This window comes from Lepisosteus platostomus, chromosome 17, assembly GCF_059453375.1.
Source record: "Lepisosteus platostomus isolate fLepPlt1 chromosome 17, fLepPlt1.hap1, whole genome shotgun sequence".
Classification (NCBI taxonomy): domain Eukaryota; kingdom Metazoa; phylum Chordata; class Actinopteri; order Semionotiformes; family Lepisosteidae; genus Lepisosteus; species Lepisosteus platostomus.
This window is the reverse complement of record NC_142627.1, coordinates 9,752,714-9,770,136: the sequence shown is the minus strand read 5'-3', so window position 1 is coordinate 9,770,136 and position 17,423 is coordinate 9,752,714. Positions and strand designations below refer to the sequence as shown.

Sequence of the window (17,423 nt, the reverse complement as noted above, 5' to 3'; positions counted from 1 at the left end):
GAAATGTTAAACATCCTGAATGAAATGCAGATTTTGCAGTAACTCGCTATGAAAAAGTACCCCTGGAGGGGCAGCAGGCAGACGGGTGGTTCAAGCTTAGATTTTCACTATTTTTTACTACACTTGTGGCAAATTTTTCTCATTTAAATACATATTTTTGTAAATTAAATTACCTCGATAGAACAAATTACAGAAATGGCCATTTAAGAGGTCAGACATTTTTAAAAGCAAATCAGTCATACAAAGTAAACTCATTTTTTCACACTTCTTTTTTTTCTAAATTTTTACTAAGGTAGAGGTAAAAAATCCTTAACAGGTACTATACTATTCAGAATTACATTTCACAAAAATCAGATGCAAGTGTGCATCATACCTAAGCATGAACCTATTTCTCCACAGTAACCACAGGCAAACAAATTGGCAGCAGAAATAATAATTTATCTGAATTCTGTGTTTAATTAGGAATTGCTATATCTGTGCTGCAGAACTGTGGCTTATTGTGTATGAGTTCCACGGCAGATGCGTTTAAAGCCACTTTAAAAAACATCCGCAGTCCTTTCACTTGCTGAGTATCCACATCTAGTTTTATATGAGGTAAGTGATTGGGATTAAATTGTTGCAGGCCTTTAGAAATCTATTAAAAGGTACCCCGTAAAGCCTGCAGGATGGGGTATGTTCAGTGCTCTCTTGGCTAAAGGCTATGCTTCACTGAAAGTGAGAGTGATCAGGATAGCAACAGTACTGAAAGATGGTTTACTCAATGTTGCTCTTGACTGCATTGTTAAGATGAATACCTCTTCCCACAACCACATAGCTCAGTATGATCAAACTAAACAACATTGATGACAACGTCTCATTTTAGTATGATCATTGCGATGCATCTGTAATGCTAATACCAGGCTGCAATACAAGTGTACTTGGTTCAGTGACTAAATGACTTTCCCAGACTTGATTAGGATTACCTGGTGCCTCCAAAGAGGATAATCTTGTCTCCCACCATGCAGCAGCACTGTCTTCTTCGGGGACACGGAGCTTTTCCTTTGGGATCTATCTTCTTCCAGGAGGAGCTCTCTGCAATGTACATATACCACCTCCTTATTATTTTACTAATAAACCACACACCATGACAACATTCATCTCCGTGTCCTAACGGACTATACAATATACACATTATAAAGAGCTGTACTCTACATATTTCAATGCCATAACAGAGATTCATGTTTATTTTCATCTAAATATAGTTATAAAAATGACCTTTTAAACCAAATATGTTTTTACATACACAATCATAAAAACAATAAGGCATTCTAGCCTTATAAGGTTATGTTAGACTCATTCTGATCTAATATAATCTTTGATATCTCTCACTGTTCCAATTTCATCCTCAAATACTATTTTAAGAAAGAAGACAAAAGCAAAGAAAAAAAGGGTCTAATTGTTACATAAAAGCAATTGCCCATGAAATTACACACGATAAATGAAAATGAGGCTTTTCTGATCCATTTCTGAATGGTACGACTGGTGCTCATTCATACATTCCATATATAGAAGAGACCACTGTTACTTATTACACTGATCAATGTGAGCAACTGCATCACAGGACTTCTATGGCAACAAGCACTGCATCCTTTGTCAAGCTACTTCACAGTATGTCACAGACTCTGTGTAGGATGTTAACACTGCCATCTTTTGGCTAAATTAATACATGAAAAGGTTCTTTGCATTCAAGTAATTCACCAAGACTGATTTTCTCTAACCACTTAGTTATTCTTAAAAATGTCTAAAGCTGTACTGAACTTTTATAAAAAGTTTTTTTAAAGGAAAGCTATTATCTTGCGTTCTGTAAAGACTACATTTTTAGATGTGCTAGTACTTAACTGGTTTTACTTAAGACCCATATATAGTAACAGTTAATGAAGGAACACAGCATCAGAAAGAGGAAAATGTTCAACAGAAGAAAAAAACAAAACTGCCAAAGAATAAAACATTAATGTATTAATGTTTCCCATCAGAATTGGGATTTAATCAACAACCATACAACAAGCAGTATCATTTCAGCACTTAAAAGTAGCTTTCAACAGAAACTGGTGAAACCACACACTGAGATCAAATGACTTACCTGGATTAAACTTCCAGAGATCACTGAAGTGTCGATCCAGCCGTGCGTTATAGCCACCAAATATGTACAATTCACCATTGTAGGCAACTGAAAAAAAATTTTCAAGAGATTTCATTTTCATTTTTAAAGAAAAAATACATATTATTAGCAAACATTCATTTGAGCAAACTGTCTAATGTTCCGTATGTATCAGGAGAAATAAAAGTAGTCCTAAGAAGTGAAAAAAACAACAATCGATAATTTAAACATTCTTAATACCATTAATGAACTGATTTATGTTTATTGAACACCAAATGCCGAATGTGTGTTTAACACGCACCTCTGAAAACCCCATTTAAAAGCTTGGGAATTATTGCTTTTTAATTCAGATTTCTTGAAATTCTACAGACCAATATTTTACCCCTCAGTATTTTTCACATTAAGTAAGTTCACATTATTTTAGAAACTCACCAATAATGAATTAAATATTTCCAAACAGCTCCCTGATATAAATGGGAATTCTTTACCGATTTACTGAAAACACATTTTCTTAATCAATAATTAAGTCTTTTCTGCACCACAAATCACTTCCCTTGCTGTAATATTACACAGGAAGTAACAAAATGGCATCAATGCTCAAACCTCTGTTTTCCAACAGGCTCAGATTTGTCCTTCCAAACATCCTGCTTATGTCTAGTTTCTAGTGAGTTTCATCTGATGAGGGTTTATCAAAGAGGGAACTACAAACATACTGTAATACAAAGCGCATGCAGAACCTTTTGATTTTGGGACCAAAGATTTGGGCCAAGAATGACGTCAGTCAAACAAGATTTATGGTCACAGAGCCTTCAATCACTATGATTAAGGAAAGTGGTCTCTGTACTGAGAGGAGCAGGGTGCAGGGCTGAATGAACAGATCTGTGTTCTGCTCTGGCATTCTCTCAAAATCTCCTTTTCGTGAATGAAATGATGCCCTAAGTATGTTCTCTTCACACCTCAGGTGTTAGCAAGGTCACTTATTGGTACAGTCTACTCAAATAAGCGTTAATGCCATGTCGTATGTACAGTATATACGCACATAACACAGCATGCAAAAATGGTATTCAAAGGTCACAATGGAAATCACAGCATGCTAGACTGCATACATTATGAAAGAAAGACAGCTGGAAAATTAGACTTCAATCTCTTGCCTGTTTACAAAAGATTCTAAGACCTGTTGACAGCAGTTTACAACAACTTTTGCAGAGGCCGTCCAAAGCACTTCACACCACATAAAAAGAAATACTCCTTACATTGCAGGACCTTGCTACAACATAAAAGCAAAAAAGTTTTGGATTTAAAACCTGTGAGAAGTTTGAGACTCCTAAAATAATGGTAGAGCTCCACAGGAAAAGCAAGCGAGCACAGAAAATGCACTCTTCAGTCAAAAGCTACTTTTATAACAACAAGTTGGAGGAAAATAATTTTAACAAAAGGGGTCTATTAAGTACATGTAGTTTTTGTGGAAAGTAATGCATTTCATTATAAAAACACTTTCTCCACTTGAGATGTCACGTAAAACACTAATTCAAAAGCCTGCTGTGTGATTCCTCTGTCTGAGAGTCTGGCAGCCACTGCAGCACAATCACACAACAGTACACTGCGCATCGCTAACCGAGACGCAAACTTCAAGCACAGACCTGTATGCTAGGACAGATCGACACAGTCCAAACTGGTAGAATCCCATCACAAAAGGCAAAACGTTATGCATTACATTAGGATTTTTAAGTGTTTAAGTTTTAGTTGCTTGAAGCCAGGAGCTCGTTGCCGCAGTCTGTGTGTGCACAATGGGTCCAGTACTCACAGGCTGAATGGCTTCTCCTGCCCTCTGGAAGGAGCTGGGTGTTTGGGGAGTCCAGCCAGCAGTTGGTTTCTGTGTCAAACACTTTAATCTTATTGCAGTATATTTCGTTGTTCGAGTGGAACGGTCCGAACCGATCCGCCCGGCCACCGAACACGTACATTTTCGTGCCGATGACGGTGGCGGAGTGGAAGTCCCTCCAGCGAGCTGGGGTGCCCTGTGGAAAAGCAACGGCATGAAGGAACGTTCAGGAGGGCAGAGCGTGTCTGGATCTGAGCATGGCCAGCCACCACACCCCGGCTCTTCACAGCAACCATGATCAAAAACAAAGCCACTTGTTCCCAGCACAGGGCGCAAAGCAGGACTGGTGGGACCACAGTCCTTCACAGGGCACCTAGGGGCAACTGTACAGACACCAGTTAACCCAGCCAGCATGTCTGTGAGGGCCACCTGGTGTTAACACACACCTAACCAGGGAGAACACAAAAGCGTCACTCTGAGGGTGCCCCAGGTCACAAACGAACCCTACAACCAGGTTAGTGGGAGAGCCCTGCTCACCACTCACCCTCCCTCCTCCCTCTCATTCTGGAACGTGCGTTAAACCACATTCAGCTTTGTTAACATGGGACGCGCTCCAAACCAGGCTCTTCAGACTCGGGAGATTAAAGATGTGATTCTGGGCAGTCTGTTTCTGAAGATGCGCTGACTTCATTGAGACATATCTGATATGAGCAAACGCATTGAAAATAAAACCCAAAAATGTGACAAAGTTCCCTTCAAGCCTAAGAATGTTATGGAAAATAACACAGAAGAGCCTGGTTTAAGACAGCAGGCCAGTAAAAAAAAACTCTTGTATTTTGTCCAGTATTTGATCCATTTGTTTGCCTTTAACACTGGTTCTGTGAGGACACCTAGTGGTAGTTTTAACTCCCGTGGGCTTGATATAGTAAGCTCCCGATGAAAAACACGAATTCACAAGCCCAGTAGCAAGCCTGGATCTTGGCTAATAATGGCTGACACCCAATATCCTAATCTTAAAACCAGCACATTTGTTTATTTGACCTTTTATGGCCTGAAAGTGCTGCCAAGAGAACAAGGCCATGAAAACTGAATCTGGGCTTCAGGTCTGGCTAGACTGCAAATTCATGTCGCAAGACATGAGAATGCAGAATGGAGGCGGGTGCAGATCAAAGCTTGTCTCCCAGATGTGAATTGTGAGCCGCTAGAAAAAATGAGTGTTGGTCAAGGTGCACACTTTGCAAAGCTTTCCTCTGAATTCAAATCTGAATTTGTAGCAGAATCATTACTATTATAAATGTACCTCACTCATCATCCTGAAAAAAAAAGTATGAAACCGATTATTTTTATAGAGTAATTATATACGCACATCTTGTATAAACAATAATTTGACATTCAACATGGATTGTCCACTGCCTATAAATATTATAGAGCAACAACAAAAATTAGTTATTTTTTATCAAAAGAATTATTCCAATAATATATGAGCTCCTCTGTTTTTACACAAAAACAACAAATCAGGGCAAAGGTTAAACTACCACATTTCTCCTTTGACTTTTCATAAAACTGAACAGTCCTTTCTGTTATGCTCTCTGACAACCGCTAAGGTTAAAAATAGAGCATAACACCTCAACAGATTCCCTCAAGCGGAACAGTAAGACAATAATAAAATGGCAGGGATCACCCTGTTTATTTTAATGAGCTCTACAAACCAAAGGAACTACATTAGCATTAAAACCTGGCCACTATTAAGTAAATGCTAACTCAATATTGACTTATTAATTATGGCTCAGAACTACTTCTTGGGCTGAAAAGCTATGTTCTTTTTAGTTCAGTCTTGACTGTCTTTGTATGTTTAAAGTTATGTCTAATCATGATAGAATACTTCACGCTAATATGGGATACCATAACATTTTTGGGATGGCTGAAACCACTCATCTAGTAATAGTTATTCATTCCAAAAAAAATAATTTCCACAAATAGCAAGGTCAAAATATATTTCATGAAAGGTCCTACGTTTATACTGGTAGCCTTACAAAGTAAGCAATGAGCTTTTATTTCCAACCAAACATTCGAAGGATTTTTCTTTGCCAAAGTGCTTTATTTTTTTAACTAAGCCTTTATTGTAATTCCATGGAAATTTAAACAGATGATGCAAATGGAAAAAGAAAAAAAATTTAACAGTGACACCTAATGGGCTAAATAAATACTGCTTGTAATACTGTAGTTACAGTGCCCAATTCATTTAAGGAAAGACAGAGATCTACTAGCATTCTACTGTAACTGCAGCTACATATTTGTCAACAGCTGAATAACTACAGTCTGATATAAAAACAGTATTTTATACATGTACAGTGGGATACTTTATCCTTTATATAAAAACTGTACAGTTTGACACTTTTTTAAACAGGCTCAACACGGGGAAAGGAAGGGTTTACTACAAGACAATGAAGAGAGAACAATATGCATCAGGGACTATTTGAACTATTACAAGGAATGCAATATATGATTCTGTGAAGTACGCACAGGAAAAAATGATCCTTTTTATATTGGATTCAAACCAACATAGAGGCATTTCTTTACACACATGCGTCAGGGGGATATGGGATAAGCTATTCAGCCATGCTGCTGAAACATACCCTGCATTCCTTCAAGAAATGGCTGGATTAGATCCTAAATTTAATGAGCTACTACCTATCAAATGGGCCAGATTGGCTGAATAGTCTCCTCTTGTGTGTAACCATTCTTATATCACTGTTCCTTAGAAGTATAAATAGCTGTCAATTTAATACAGGCTTCTGTAATTTAATTCCCTTATGGTGCAACACCAGACACAACATGTCTATATCAAGCTTCGTTTCTGTTCTGCACAAGTCAAGGAACGAGAAAGAAACAGATTTTAAAAGACAGAACATGATTATTCCAAAAGAGACAATCCTGGAAAGTCTTTATTTGTGGGTCTTGGGACTACACTATTTTCAACTGAAAACACAGAGCAAACAGCATTCCCCTCTGACAGCTATTAATCAGACTTGTTATCACCTCAGCACATACAGCCAACAGGATAACACATCCAACAGAAATAGCAGTGAAGCTTACCCTTGTATTGACTAAAGACCAGCACATTGTCATCGTGTCCAGTTTATGGATATCATTCGAAAAACAGTCGGCCTAAAAAAAAAAGAGATTAATCATACCACTGAGTCAAAATTAATGAACTGCTTGTTTTTATTTTGAAGACATCAATGTGAGACTTCACAGGAACAAACTAAGTAACTAAATGAAGTGAGCAATAATATCTCTTTACTATAATAACTTTTTTCACCCAATGATACTTCATGAAATGTTATTGGATGGATAATTATGAAAGTAACTACACTTCAATTGACACACAACTGTCTGGCACCAGCAGGAAAGTTGCCTGCTGTGGAAGTTATAAGCCCTCCATTTAAAAAATGAAAGATCATCTGAAAAATTAGAGAAACCTGAAACCTAAGGAATAGTGCAGAGCAGGATTCTTGAGTAGCAACTTAACTTTGTTAATGGTTTTCAAGGAACAATTTGTTTACAAATGACAACAAAATGTTTGTGGGTTTTTATGCAACCTGTGGTATATAACATTTCATGGATAACATTCTACGGCATGTAAGTTTGGGCTTTCAATTTACGTAATATTACTGAATGTTTCTTTCTCGTGAAGGTTTTTTGTTTTACATTATCTCTGGTGGCAAATGTGTCTCAGCAGGAGAGAGGACAGATGTCTCACAGGAGGCAACAGCAGGACCATAGAGGACATGGATTTCAAAATCTACCTACAAGCTGCTCGTATCCCCCGAAGATGTACATGGTCTTTCCCAGGACGCAGGCTGAATGACCATCTCGAGCTCCTGGGATCGTTCCCGAAACCTTGGGCGTGTACCACCTGTGGGTGTCTTAAACACAGGGAGAAAATGATGTTAAAACATGTCTGCATCGTGTGTATTGCCTTCTAGGATTTCATTCTTTAATAAATCCATATAACGCGGAAAGACATGAATTTTGAGAGCATCTCTCCTGGTATTCAGCATGTTTTATGAATGAGCAACTGTGTGTATATATCAGTTGCAGGCCATCTACCACAATTAATTAAACTGCTTCAAAAGGAAACTCAAGGCGAGCCAAGCCACATCTTTAAAACTTCTTATTTGACTAAAGCCTTAAAAAGAAAAACAATCTTGGAAGAATATCATTTTTTTGTACTGAAATATTTTCTCAAATTAAGTCATAAAAGTAAATGCTGCTGGAGAGAGCATGGGCATCCTTTTAATGGAGACCACATCTTCATCAGCTGCCATTCCCTCCAACAGCAAACTCAGCCAAACGCTTTATAATTCCTGACGCGGGTGAAGTTTAAGACTTCAGACAGGCCAAAAGACAACATCTTGTTAAATTTCAAAAGTAGGGTCTTTAAAGAGGAGCAAGATCACCGACTCAACGCTTTATTTTTATACCTGCTCCTTATCACTATCGCGGGAGTCCAGAGTGCTTTAAAAAAGTCGAGGCTTCTCCGCTTTCCTAAAAGAAGCTGTTAGAACCCTGCAGTGCTGTCATCGACTTCATTCACAGTGACAGAGCGAAACCAGCATGTCGGGCCTCTTTCCCATCCTACTGTAGCATGTGAAGCCAGACGGAAAGAGAATCAGGGGGGCATTAAGGCCTGCAATAAAGTGAGGTCTATCTAAAGGACGTCCAAAAGCAGCTTCATGCCCTAATATTTCACATGCACTACACAGTAAAAATGTGACAGTGTCTAGGAAGCATTTGTTTTCCAGCTGCAAACACCCTTCATGGAAATGAAAGGCCCAGCGCTGGCCTGGACCTGGGTGAAAGGAAGCACAGCCACATGTCCGGGAGCTGCCTGCAGCCGGAGGGGAGCGGACTGGACTCACTGACGTCGAAGGCGTACAGCACGTTGCAGGCCCCTTCCGTGTCGTTCCTCCCTCCCCAGATGTAGATGGTGTCGTCCACCAGCACGGCGGTGTGGCCGTATCTCATGTAGGGAACCTCCCGCGCGTGCTCCCTCCCGCCGGTCCTCACGGGGGGCAGCTTCGTCCAGCGGAGAGACACTGAGGCGGGACAGACGACACATGGTCACCCGAGGAGCCGAGGTCGGGGGAGAAAAGCGGGCGGGCTGGAGCAGGGGGGGGGGGGTCTTCTGCTATCAAAAACGGAAGGCACTCGGGCAAGAGCAGGACCTGGGTCTGGAGCGAGCGCTGCAACTTCCGACGAGGCACGAAGAACAGACTGCAGTCGTGTTCAGAACGGCCCAAGTTCGATTTATGGCAAAGGACATTATTTTTCAGGATATTTCGCCCAGTGCAGTATTTATACACTTGCCTCTCCAGCTGCTCTGTTAGCAGCATGAAACCAGTTCTGCCACATGAGTGACAAAATAACTGAGGCACGAACTAAATGCGGAACTCAAAGTACACGACGCGCAAACGCCCAAAAGCAAGGCAGGAGTCAAATTTAAAACGGTAAAAATACAGGTCCCTCAACTTCTGCCATTCATTTTCCAAACTTTTTAAACGTTCTACCTGACGCTTGAATATCTCTTTGCCTGAATATCTCCTTTAACTGAAACGGTTAAATCAAGAACTACTCGATCCGCATAAAAGAAACCTGCCAGATGGAAACGCTGTCCGCAGCGCGGCAAGCAAGCTCCACATTTTGCACCGTCTCACACGAAAGTCTCCCTTGCGTGCGAGAAAGTAAATTAAGGCAAAAGCAGATGTTAGGCTACAGTAACAAAACCATAATTAGGTTCAGCTCATTATTGCAGTAATAAAAACATTTGCGTTATTGTCCACATCGGTTCCAGGCCCCAATATACAGCTAAGACGCAATGCTGTAAAACGGGTTTTTAAGACTAAGCTCTGGCATATGACGCCTCTTAAGAAGCACGACTCAGCGCTTCGCAACCGAGTGCTGGAGAGAAACTCCCTGGCAATGACCCGAAACAGGAGCCCGCAGCTACAACGGGGCCATTACACTCCCCCCGCTGGCCCCGAGGGGCCCCCTAGGGCCCGGCCCACCTGCGTTGAAGACGTGGACGTCGATCTGCCGCAGGGTCTCGTAGTCCTCCCCCGAGCAGTAGCCGCCGAAGGAGTACACTTTGTGCCCCACGGACACGGCCGCGTGGTTGACCCGCCGCGGCCCGCCTTCCAGGTGCACCGTCCAGCGCAACATTCCCTCCCGGAGACGTCCCCGCCCAGCCGCTCTAGAGCATCGCGCCCCTCGCCGGCCCGGCCGCCATCACGCCGTGGTCATGGCCCGTCCTGCAGCAGTGAAATACAGAAGCGTTAGAGGCAATGTGCGAGTTATATGGGATAAACATTATATATGACCCCCTCCTCTCGCTACACTTGAGCCCGCTGCTATAGTTTACAGCTTCAGCCTGCAGCTCACAGCTGGCCGCCCACCGGAGCTCAGCAGTGTGAGCCTGGTCAGTACCTGGATGGGAGACTCCTGGGAAAGCTGAGGCTGCTGCTGGAAGAGGTGTTAGTGGGGCCAGCAGCTTATGTGGGTCCTTATGCCCCAGTATAGTGATGGGGACACTATATTGTAAAAAGGGTGTTCCTTCAGATGAGACGTAAAACCCAGGTCCTGACTCTCTGTGGTCATTAAAAATCCCGGGGTGTTTCTCAAAAAGACGAGGGGTGGTACCCCTGTGTCCTGGCCAAATTTCCCCCTGGTCTTTACCAATCATGCCCTCCTAATAATCCTCATCTCTGAACTGTTCTCCTCCCCACTGAGAGCTGGTGTGTGGGGAGGGTACTGGAGCACTATGGCTGCTGTCGCATCATCCAGGTGGTGCTGGTGGTGGTGGAGGAGGGGAGCCCACATCACCTGTAAAGCGCTTTTAGTGGAGTGTCCAGAAAAGAGCTATAGAAGTGTAAAAAACTGTTATTAAACCGGCATTCACAGCGATCTGTTCCAAGACGAGTCTTTCTAACCACCTCCAAGTCCTCTACAGTCGTCATAATTATACAGTATATAATATACAGTATGCATTGGGCCTATATAATATATAACTACATATTATATATAATTATATATTTTTATACATTATAATTATGTAATAATTATAAGTTATTAGCTTGATGTCACTGGTGAGACAGTGCCAGTGAGTCCCCAGCTGCTCCTTCTCGATAAAGACTCCCTAACTACTGCTGATCTGCAGCCACTACTGTTTTGGATGGAGACACAGCTGCCCTCAGATGGCACTTGCTTGATTTATTTGCAGAAATTAATGGAAACAGGACTAACGGAAAGAGGTAAGATCTGAGGAGGCAATGCAGTTAGATGCATGAACTAACCTCCAAAAACCCTGTCTTAGTATCGGATTTTGTGTGTATAACTACACTTTTCGTCTTATACAATTTATGAACTAAACAAAACTGTGTTCAGAAAAAAAGGACATGTATCCCCTACAGTTACTCCGCAGTTTTATGCAGAAACCTCCCGTGGGGCTTGCTGAATTCTGCTTTATTTTGTGAGAGCACCACTATTTTAAGAACAAGATGGACTCATTTTGCTGGCTCAAGTGACAAGACCCCTGGCTGACCCAAGAAACAGAAAAATGATAAGGGTTGGACTAGTAGAAGAGCAGCAAAGTGCCCCTGCAAAATGGTAGAGCATGGATTAAATTACAGTAAATTAAACATGGATTTGCATTAAGTTTAAAACCACAGTGCTCTTTTAAAGTGTAAAGCACATTACAAACTAACAATATTGCACTGAGCTAAAATTATGCAAGGACAATAGTACATACAGGGACTGATCCTGGTTTGTTCTATGTCCTTCACTGTTAAACTCGCCACGTATTTCAACGAGCTAAACTTGACATACAGTATTGCCTCTGGGAACTGCATTCATGTTTAGAACAAATCTCCAATTCCTGTACCCCTCCAGTGAAATTTACTTCATGGTGAGCCAGTTTTCTGCAGTGAAAATTATTTTCTAAAGCTATATAGGATACAGTATGTTCTGCTTTTCAGGATGTTATATTCTCCAAATCCTTATTTATATATAGAAAACACCTGATAGCTCTTCAATCTGCAAGTGTCATTGCAATTCAACATGACAGCCGCTGGCATTTCTACTCTGTCCATGCTGGCCAAACACTATCACTGTTATCCATGGACTGTGGACACCAGAGCTCTTGTTTCCACAGTTATTACAGTCCTCGCATTGTTAGATAAAGCTTGAATATTCACCAAGATCCCAAACTGGTTCATTACGGCAAGAATCTTTTTTCTCTTTCTCTTACTTTTGAGAAACTGTAAAAATATAGTTCTCCCAATTGTTAAAATTAATTTTCCCTGACTGTTCTAAAACACAAGTTTTCCATGACACATGCTTACTGTCATACCTAAATAACTGACTCTCAGTTCCTTTTCAGCTCCTCCAATTTACCTGTATAGTAGCCTAATTTAAGCCTCACGCATATTGGGACTCACTGATCAGGACCTGGACTATTTCAGCTTCCAGTTAAACAGTCCCCGGCACTTTCCCAAGCTTGCAGTGACATACGTGAACACAGTGTTTTAAGACATTGATGAACTTTATTACATGATCAGTCACCAATGAAAATGTTTATGTTCAAATAAAGTTAAACACATGTTCCACATAGATATTGAAGAGGTGCCACAAGTATCAAGTACATTTGTGAATGAGGTTTTACTGAATAACGCTACAATAAAACAAGACTAGCATGAATTAGGAATTAGCACAAAGGTCCATTTGAACTGACCCCGATACCAGCTGCTTGCAATGCCTTTAATATGTCAGAGTGCTGTCTGAGGAAAATACAGTACATCCTGCTGGGAACACCCTCATTTAACCACAGCTAAACAAGAATCTGCCTCACATCAGACATTTTTATTTTTCTAGTTCACAATTTTGTGTGCACTACACTGATATCAAAGGCTGCATAATCAGCGCTTTCTAAGAACTTTACTTTCAAAATGAAGTAATCCAAAATGTGCTTCATTCTCCAGCTCCCACACGAACAGCAATGGTATCCCTCAAATTACATTTTCGTTCTCAGAAGTTATAGTTAACTGAAAAGACCCAACAGACTTTGATACGTTCTGAGAGGTGGATGACAGGGAGTTGGTTCTTTATGATTAATGATTCACTGACACATGGAATTATCAAATGAATGCTGGGGGTGTGTGTGCCAGTTTCAGGGTACGCAGTCACTGCATTCAGATGAAAATGTGCATTTCTTGGATTGAACGTTAATCCACAAACTGAACATCTGTGAATTTCTCACTCAAAATGTATCTTATATTAAGGGCTATTGAGGCATTTTTTGTTAAGCAGTAAAAGAAACATTAAAAACATTTATTTACTGAAACAAAAAATAAGAAAGCTGCATAATAGAAAAAAGCTGTTTTATAATGACGAAGCCTAACAAACACTCTCGATAAACACACATTCAAGATTAGGGCAAAGCAGAACCTTCTTTTATCAATATACTATTTTCTGAAAAAACGGTAAGAAATTAAAACAGTAAAACTCCATAAAAAAGTACAAAATATATTACTACACATTTAGGAGTGCATTATTGGCACCATTCCTGATAGATTACTATAATAATTAGAATTGACTGCAACGTACTGATTAATACTTGGACTACAGAACTTTCAATAATCAATAGAATCACAATAACACACAATCTCTGTACAGTATGTCAAATCTGAAGGCAGTAAGGGGACCTTATACTTTACAAAGAAAAAAAGTCTGGCACACAGTTTTGTTAAATCAACAGTGATTGATTATTGTAATACAAGGATAAGGTGCCTCCACCTTAGTCGGACCTAGAAATTGTCAGAGATACAGCAGCTCTGATGACCCAAAGCCAGATCGTTGCCACCGCTCTGAAAGAACAGATATTACAGCAGGTTCAGAGCAGGTGGAGATCCTCAACATTAAACAAGGGCAGGAAGGCCAAAGTGTCAGTGGTCTGATTAGTAATAACTGAAACAGATCAAGTCATCTTCAGAGTAATAATAAAAGCAACAGCTGATGCGCAACACTACAGGTCTTTGATGTGTTACGCTACAGTGAAAAACTGAACGGGCCAGGCCTTGAAACACTAATAGTTCGTATTTGCTTTTTTTGCTGCTTTGATTTGTTAACATGGTCTTATAGATAAATCCAGATCTTTGACTGCATACTGAGAGTGCATACTGTATAAAACCACTTGACCCACAAGGTTAGTAAGAGGTGAGATTCAGCCGAAAAGAATGCTTACCTTAAGAAAACAAAATTGCACCTATGAATCGTAAATCAGACTTCACAAATAATTATATCAACATCCCATTAAATGCAGCCCAGTTACATACCCAAATAGCCATTTCTGCTGCCACTGTTCATGTGCTTCTGAGCCTCTTCCTACACCTAAAATAAACCTCAGCACTTTGTATTCCATATAGACTTCTCTATTTCTGGCACATACTTCATCCAGCAGTGAACTACATAGCACGGGGCAGGCTTCAACCTGACATCTGACATTTACTAAACACAGCTCACCGGTTCAGCTATTAGATTAGAGGGGATGCACTAATGTCACTTCAAAGGTGGTACTTTGATTTTATTGATTAACTCCCCCCCCCCGAGAATACTAATAATCATTTTCATGAGACAATCGCTAAAAGCTATGCTATGTACATGATGAGCCCACAGCGTGAACCTTCCTGCAAGACTAACAACAGATGGGTCCAACTCAGATATTCAAAGGACCAAAGTCCAAGGCCGGCAAATCACAACTGATTTTGTGTACGGCAGATACACACACCCACAGAAGCCAGCGATACGGCAATTCGAAACCGATTAAATGGATTAAAAAACTACCAAAGCACGTATTTCACACCCATGTGGTGATGATTTAACATTGCTCACGGTGGCGAACACCTCTTTCTCCAGTGGCTAAATCAACAAGCTGTCAAAAATGTCAGATTGAATGGGGTGACCGTTGTGTTTATTTACTGTAATGGCAGCAACATTGCTAAGTGACCTACAATAGGATAAAGATTAAAAATCACAGCAATCGTCACTTGATCACTTGAGTCAAACACTTTGAAGAATCGAGTAATTAGAGGTTATTTTTTCTCTTTTGTTTGTTGAATTTCTACCAAGGTGGCAAGTGCAAAGTAAGCTAAAAAAACATCCGGTTTTCCAATACTGCCTGTGTGGACGCTACACTGTGTCAGCAAGTAGTAATTGGAATTAAAAGAAAAATATCGAACTGATTTTATGCAGAAGGCAAAAGGTGCGAAAGTTGAATCGAATAAAGGCTTTCATTATGTTTTGAAACAAACGTTTATTATGATCACACAGCTGATCGTGAGCAGTGGATATTGTTCAGCGAAAAATGAGCTTTTCTGTTAAAAATCCTAACGCACGCAGGTGTGGAAACAGATAAAGAAACAATGTGCATCCCCTACCTTTGATTTTTGCAACGCACCTTTTTTTCGGCCTCCTTAATTGCCGTTTGTTGAATACTGAACAGTTTGCAATATGTGAAGTTGCTGTCAAAATCAAGAAAAAAAGCGTACAGGAAGCTGGTTTAACCTTAGCTTTCCTCCATGATAACACGGTCTGCAAACGGAGATTGGTCTGAAACTAAACGTAATTCAATACATATTTACTATTTAGCACAGGCAGAGAAAATAATCATATTTTATTTACTTTTTCTCCTGCAGGTCGTGATACCTCACCTAACGCCTACGTAGCGAGACGTGAGTATTGCTATCTGGGTCTTGTAGTTTTAACAGGAGCATCGTGGTAAGAAAGCAGAAAGAAGGCGGCTCGGTGGAAAAACTACAAATCCCACAATGCACTTAAACCACTTCCTCCGCGTGCTAATAGGTTTTTGTGGTGGCAACGCCTCTAAAAGTCATTCAATTCAAGCAACGAAGTTGAGACGCGTAGAGTCGATTTAAACTCAGCAATTCGGTAGCTGCTGAGTTATTTAGCTAAAAGCTGGTGCAGCCACCTGATTATGAAGACTTTTACAAAAAAATATGCATGGCTGTTGCATCGAGTCTGCAGACAGGTCACTGAATTGTAAATGTCGAAACACACAGGAATAGCAAAATAACTTGTAAAACTTGACAAAATATTAGACGTCTTTTAAAGCACTGCAACACGGACTAGTAGGTGAACATATAAACATATATTTATAAATATGACACAATATATACACATTATTACACAGAATATTTTGGTAATGCAACACTGGAAAATAGGATGGTGTAGTACAGATTTTACAGTTCTGTCCATTGGAATGTAGCGTAGTATACAGAGACTTGACTCCACATTATCAACTACAAAGCATTGCGCGAGAGTGCCATTTTTGAGTGATTTATTTATTTTTAAATACTGATTTATATTTGTCAACACTTAAGCATGCAAAAGAAAATGACTGACAATTTAATCAACTTATCCTGATCGTTTCCAATAGCAGCATTTCAAACGTGAGTTAATTTAATGATGATGGATTTTTGTAACGATAGGTGTCTGTAGAGTGCTATAATCAAAGGGAGACGATCTGCGATGTGTCGTCAGATCTGTTTAGCCGAGAGTTATTATGTTATTTATAACAAATCTGGTTTAGGCATGAATTATTTACCGAATATTAAAATAAGGAGCAAAAATACAAAACAGTAACATTATTATTAGTTCCGAATAACATAGTATTCTAACTTAAGCATGCTTGCCCTCTGGAACATCACCAGACACTCATAGAATAACTAATGATTGCTTTGCCAGGTGGCCAAATGCCATGTGTTCAATTATGAACACTCTGGTCATTAACAAACCTGCACATCACATCAGCCATAGCTCCAAGACGTCTGCAGAAGGCTAAAAAAAAGGCCTGTGCCTTCACATTTGTTTTTAGAAAGGGGAAAATTAAAGAAGTTTATGGAGATTTTGTGGTGTCCTCAAACATGTTGGATAAAGCTGCTCTGGACACAGTAGGAGAAAAAGGTGCAAATATCTTGGCACGAACAAAATAACTTACGACTTCTCACAGACGTGGTAGAAAACATCTTAACCGGCAAGCAGGCCCACTTGTACTTTCCGATTGTGACCACTAGCGGTCCCCCAAACACAAAATGAAAGCAAAGTTTAAGAAAAAAGACACATATGCTAACCCCCAAGAAATTAATTGCATCTAATGATGTAATGCATTATGTTCAGTCATCGGGTTTTAATTTCACAAGAGGATATTGCAAGACACCGCCCACAGAAGGCCATATGTGATTTTTAAAACCGGACATGCAGAGGCCTAGATTTATGCTTCATTTTTTGAAATGTGGAAACCTCCAGGAAACAATCTGTCCTAGTGACTCTAACGGGTGAGGCGCAGTGTTTTTGATCCCAGGACTGTTTAAAAATGGAACTGTTTCGCAA

General features: G+C 40.2%; 1 protein-coding gene across 6 annotated transcripts in view; it reads right to left on the bottom strand.

Annotated features, from left to right (window-relative positions):
- klhdc3 (kelch domain containing 3) overlaps nt 1-15,751 on the bottom strand; it is a 38,961-nt gene extending 23,210 nt beyond the window's left edge. The window contains exons 1-9 of one of the 6 annotated variants that reach the window (XM_088610542.1): nt 15,696-15,727; nt 15,452-15,535; nt 10,031-10,273; nt 8,885-9,061; nt 7,773-7,888; nt 7,056-7,127; nt 3,942-4,155; nt 2,120-2,206; nt 963-1,071 (exon numbers count right to left, since the gene is read on the bottom strand). In XM_088610542.1, coding sequence (XP_088466668.1) covers nt 963-1,071; nt 2,120-2,206; nt 3,942-4,155; nt 7,056-7,127; nt 7,773-7,888; nt 8,885-9,061; nt 10,031-10,184 — 929 coding nt within the window. In that variant the 5' untranslated portion in view covers nt 10,185-10,273; nt 15,452-15,535; nt 15,696-15,727. Of the gene's footprint in view, nt 1-962; nt 1,072-2,119; nt 2,207-3,941; nt 4,156-7,055; nt 7,128-7,772; nt 7,889-8,884; nt 9,062-10,030; nt 10,274-14,259; nt 14,603-15,451 lie in introns of those variants that run through there. The other 5 variants (XM_088610540.1, XM_088610541.1, XM_088610546.1 and 2 more) reach the window with 5 other exon arrangements.
- Between the last annotated feature and the right edge of the window lie 1,672 nt (nt 15,752-17,423).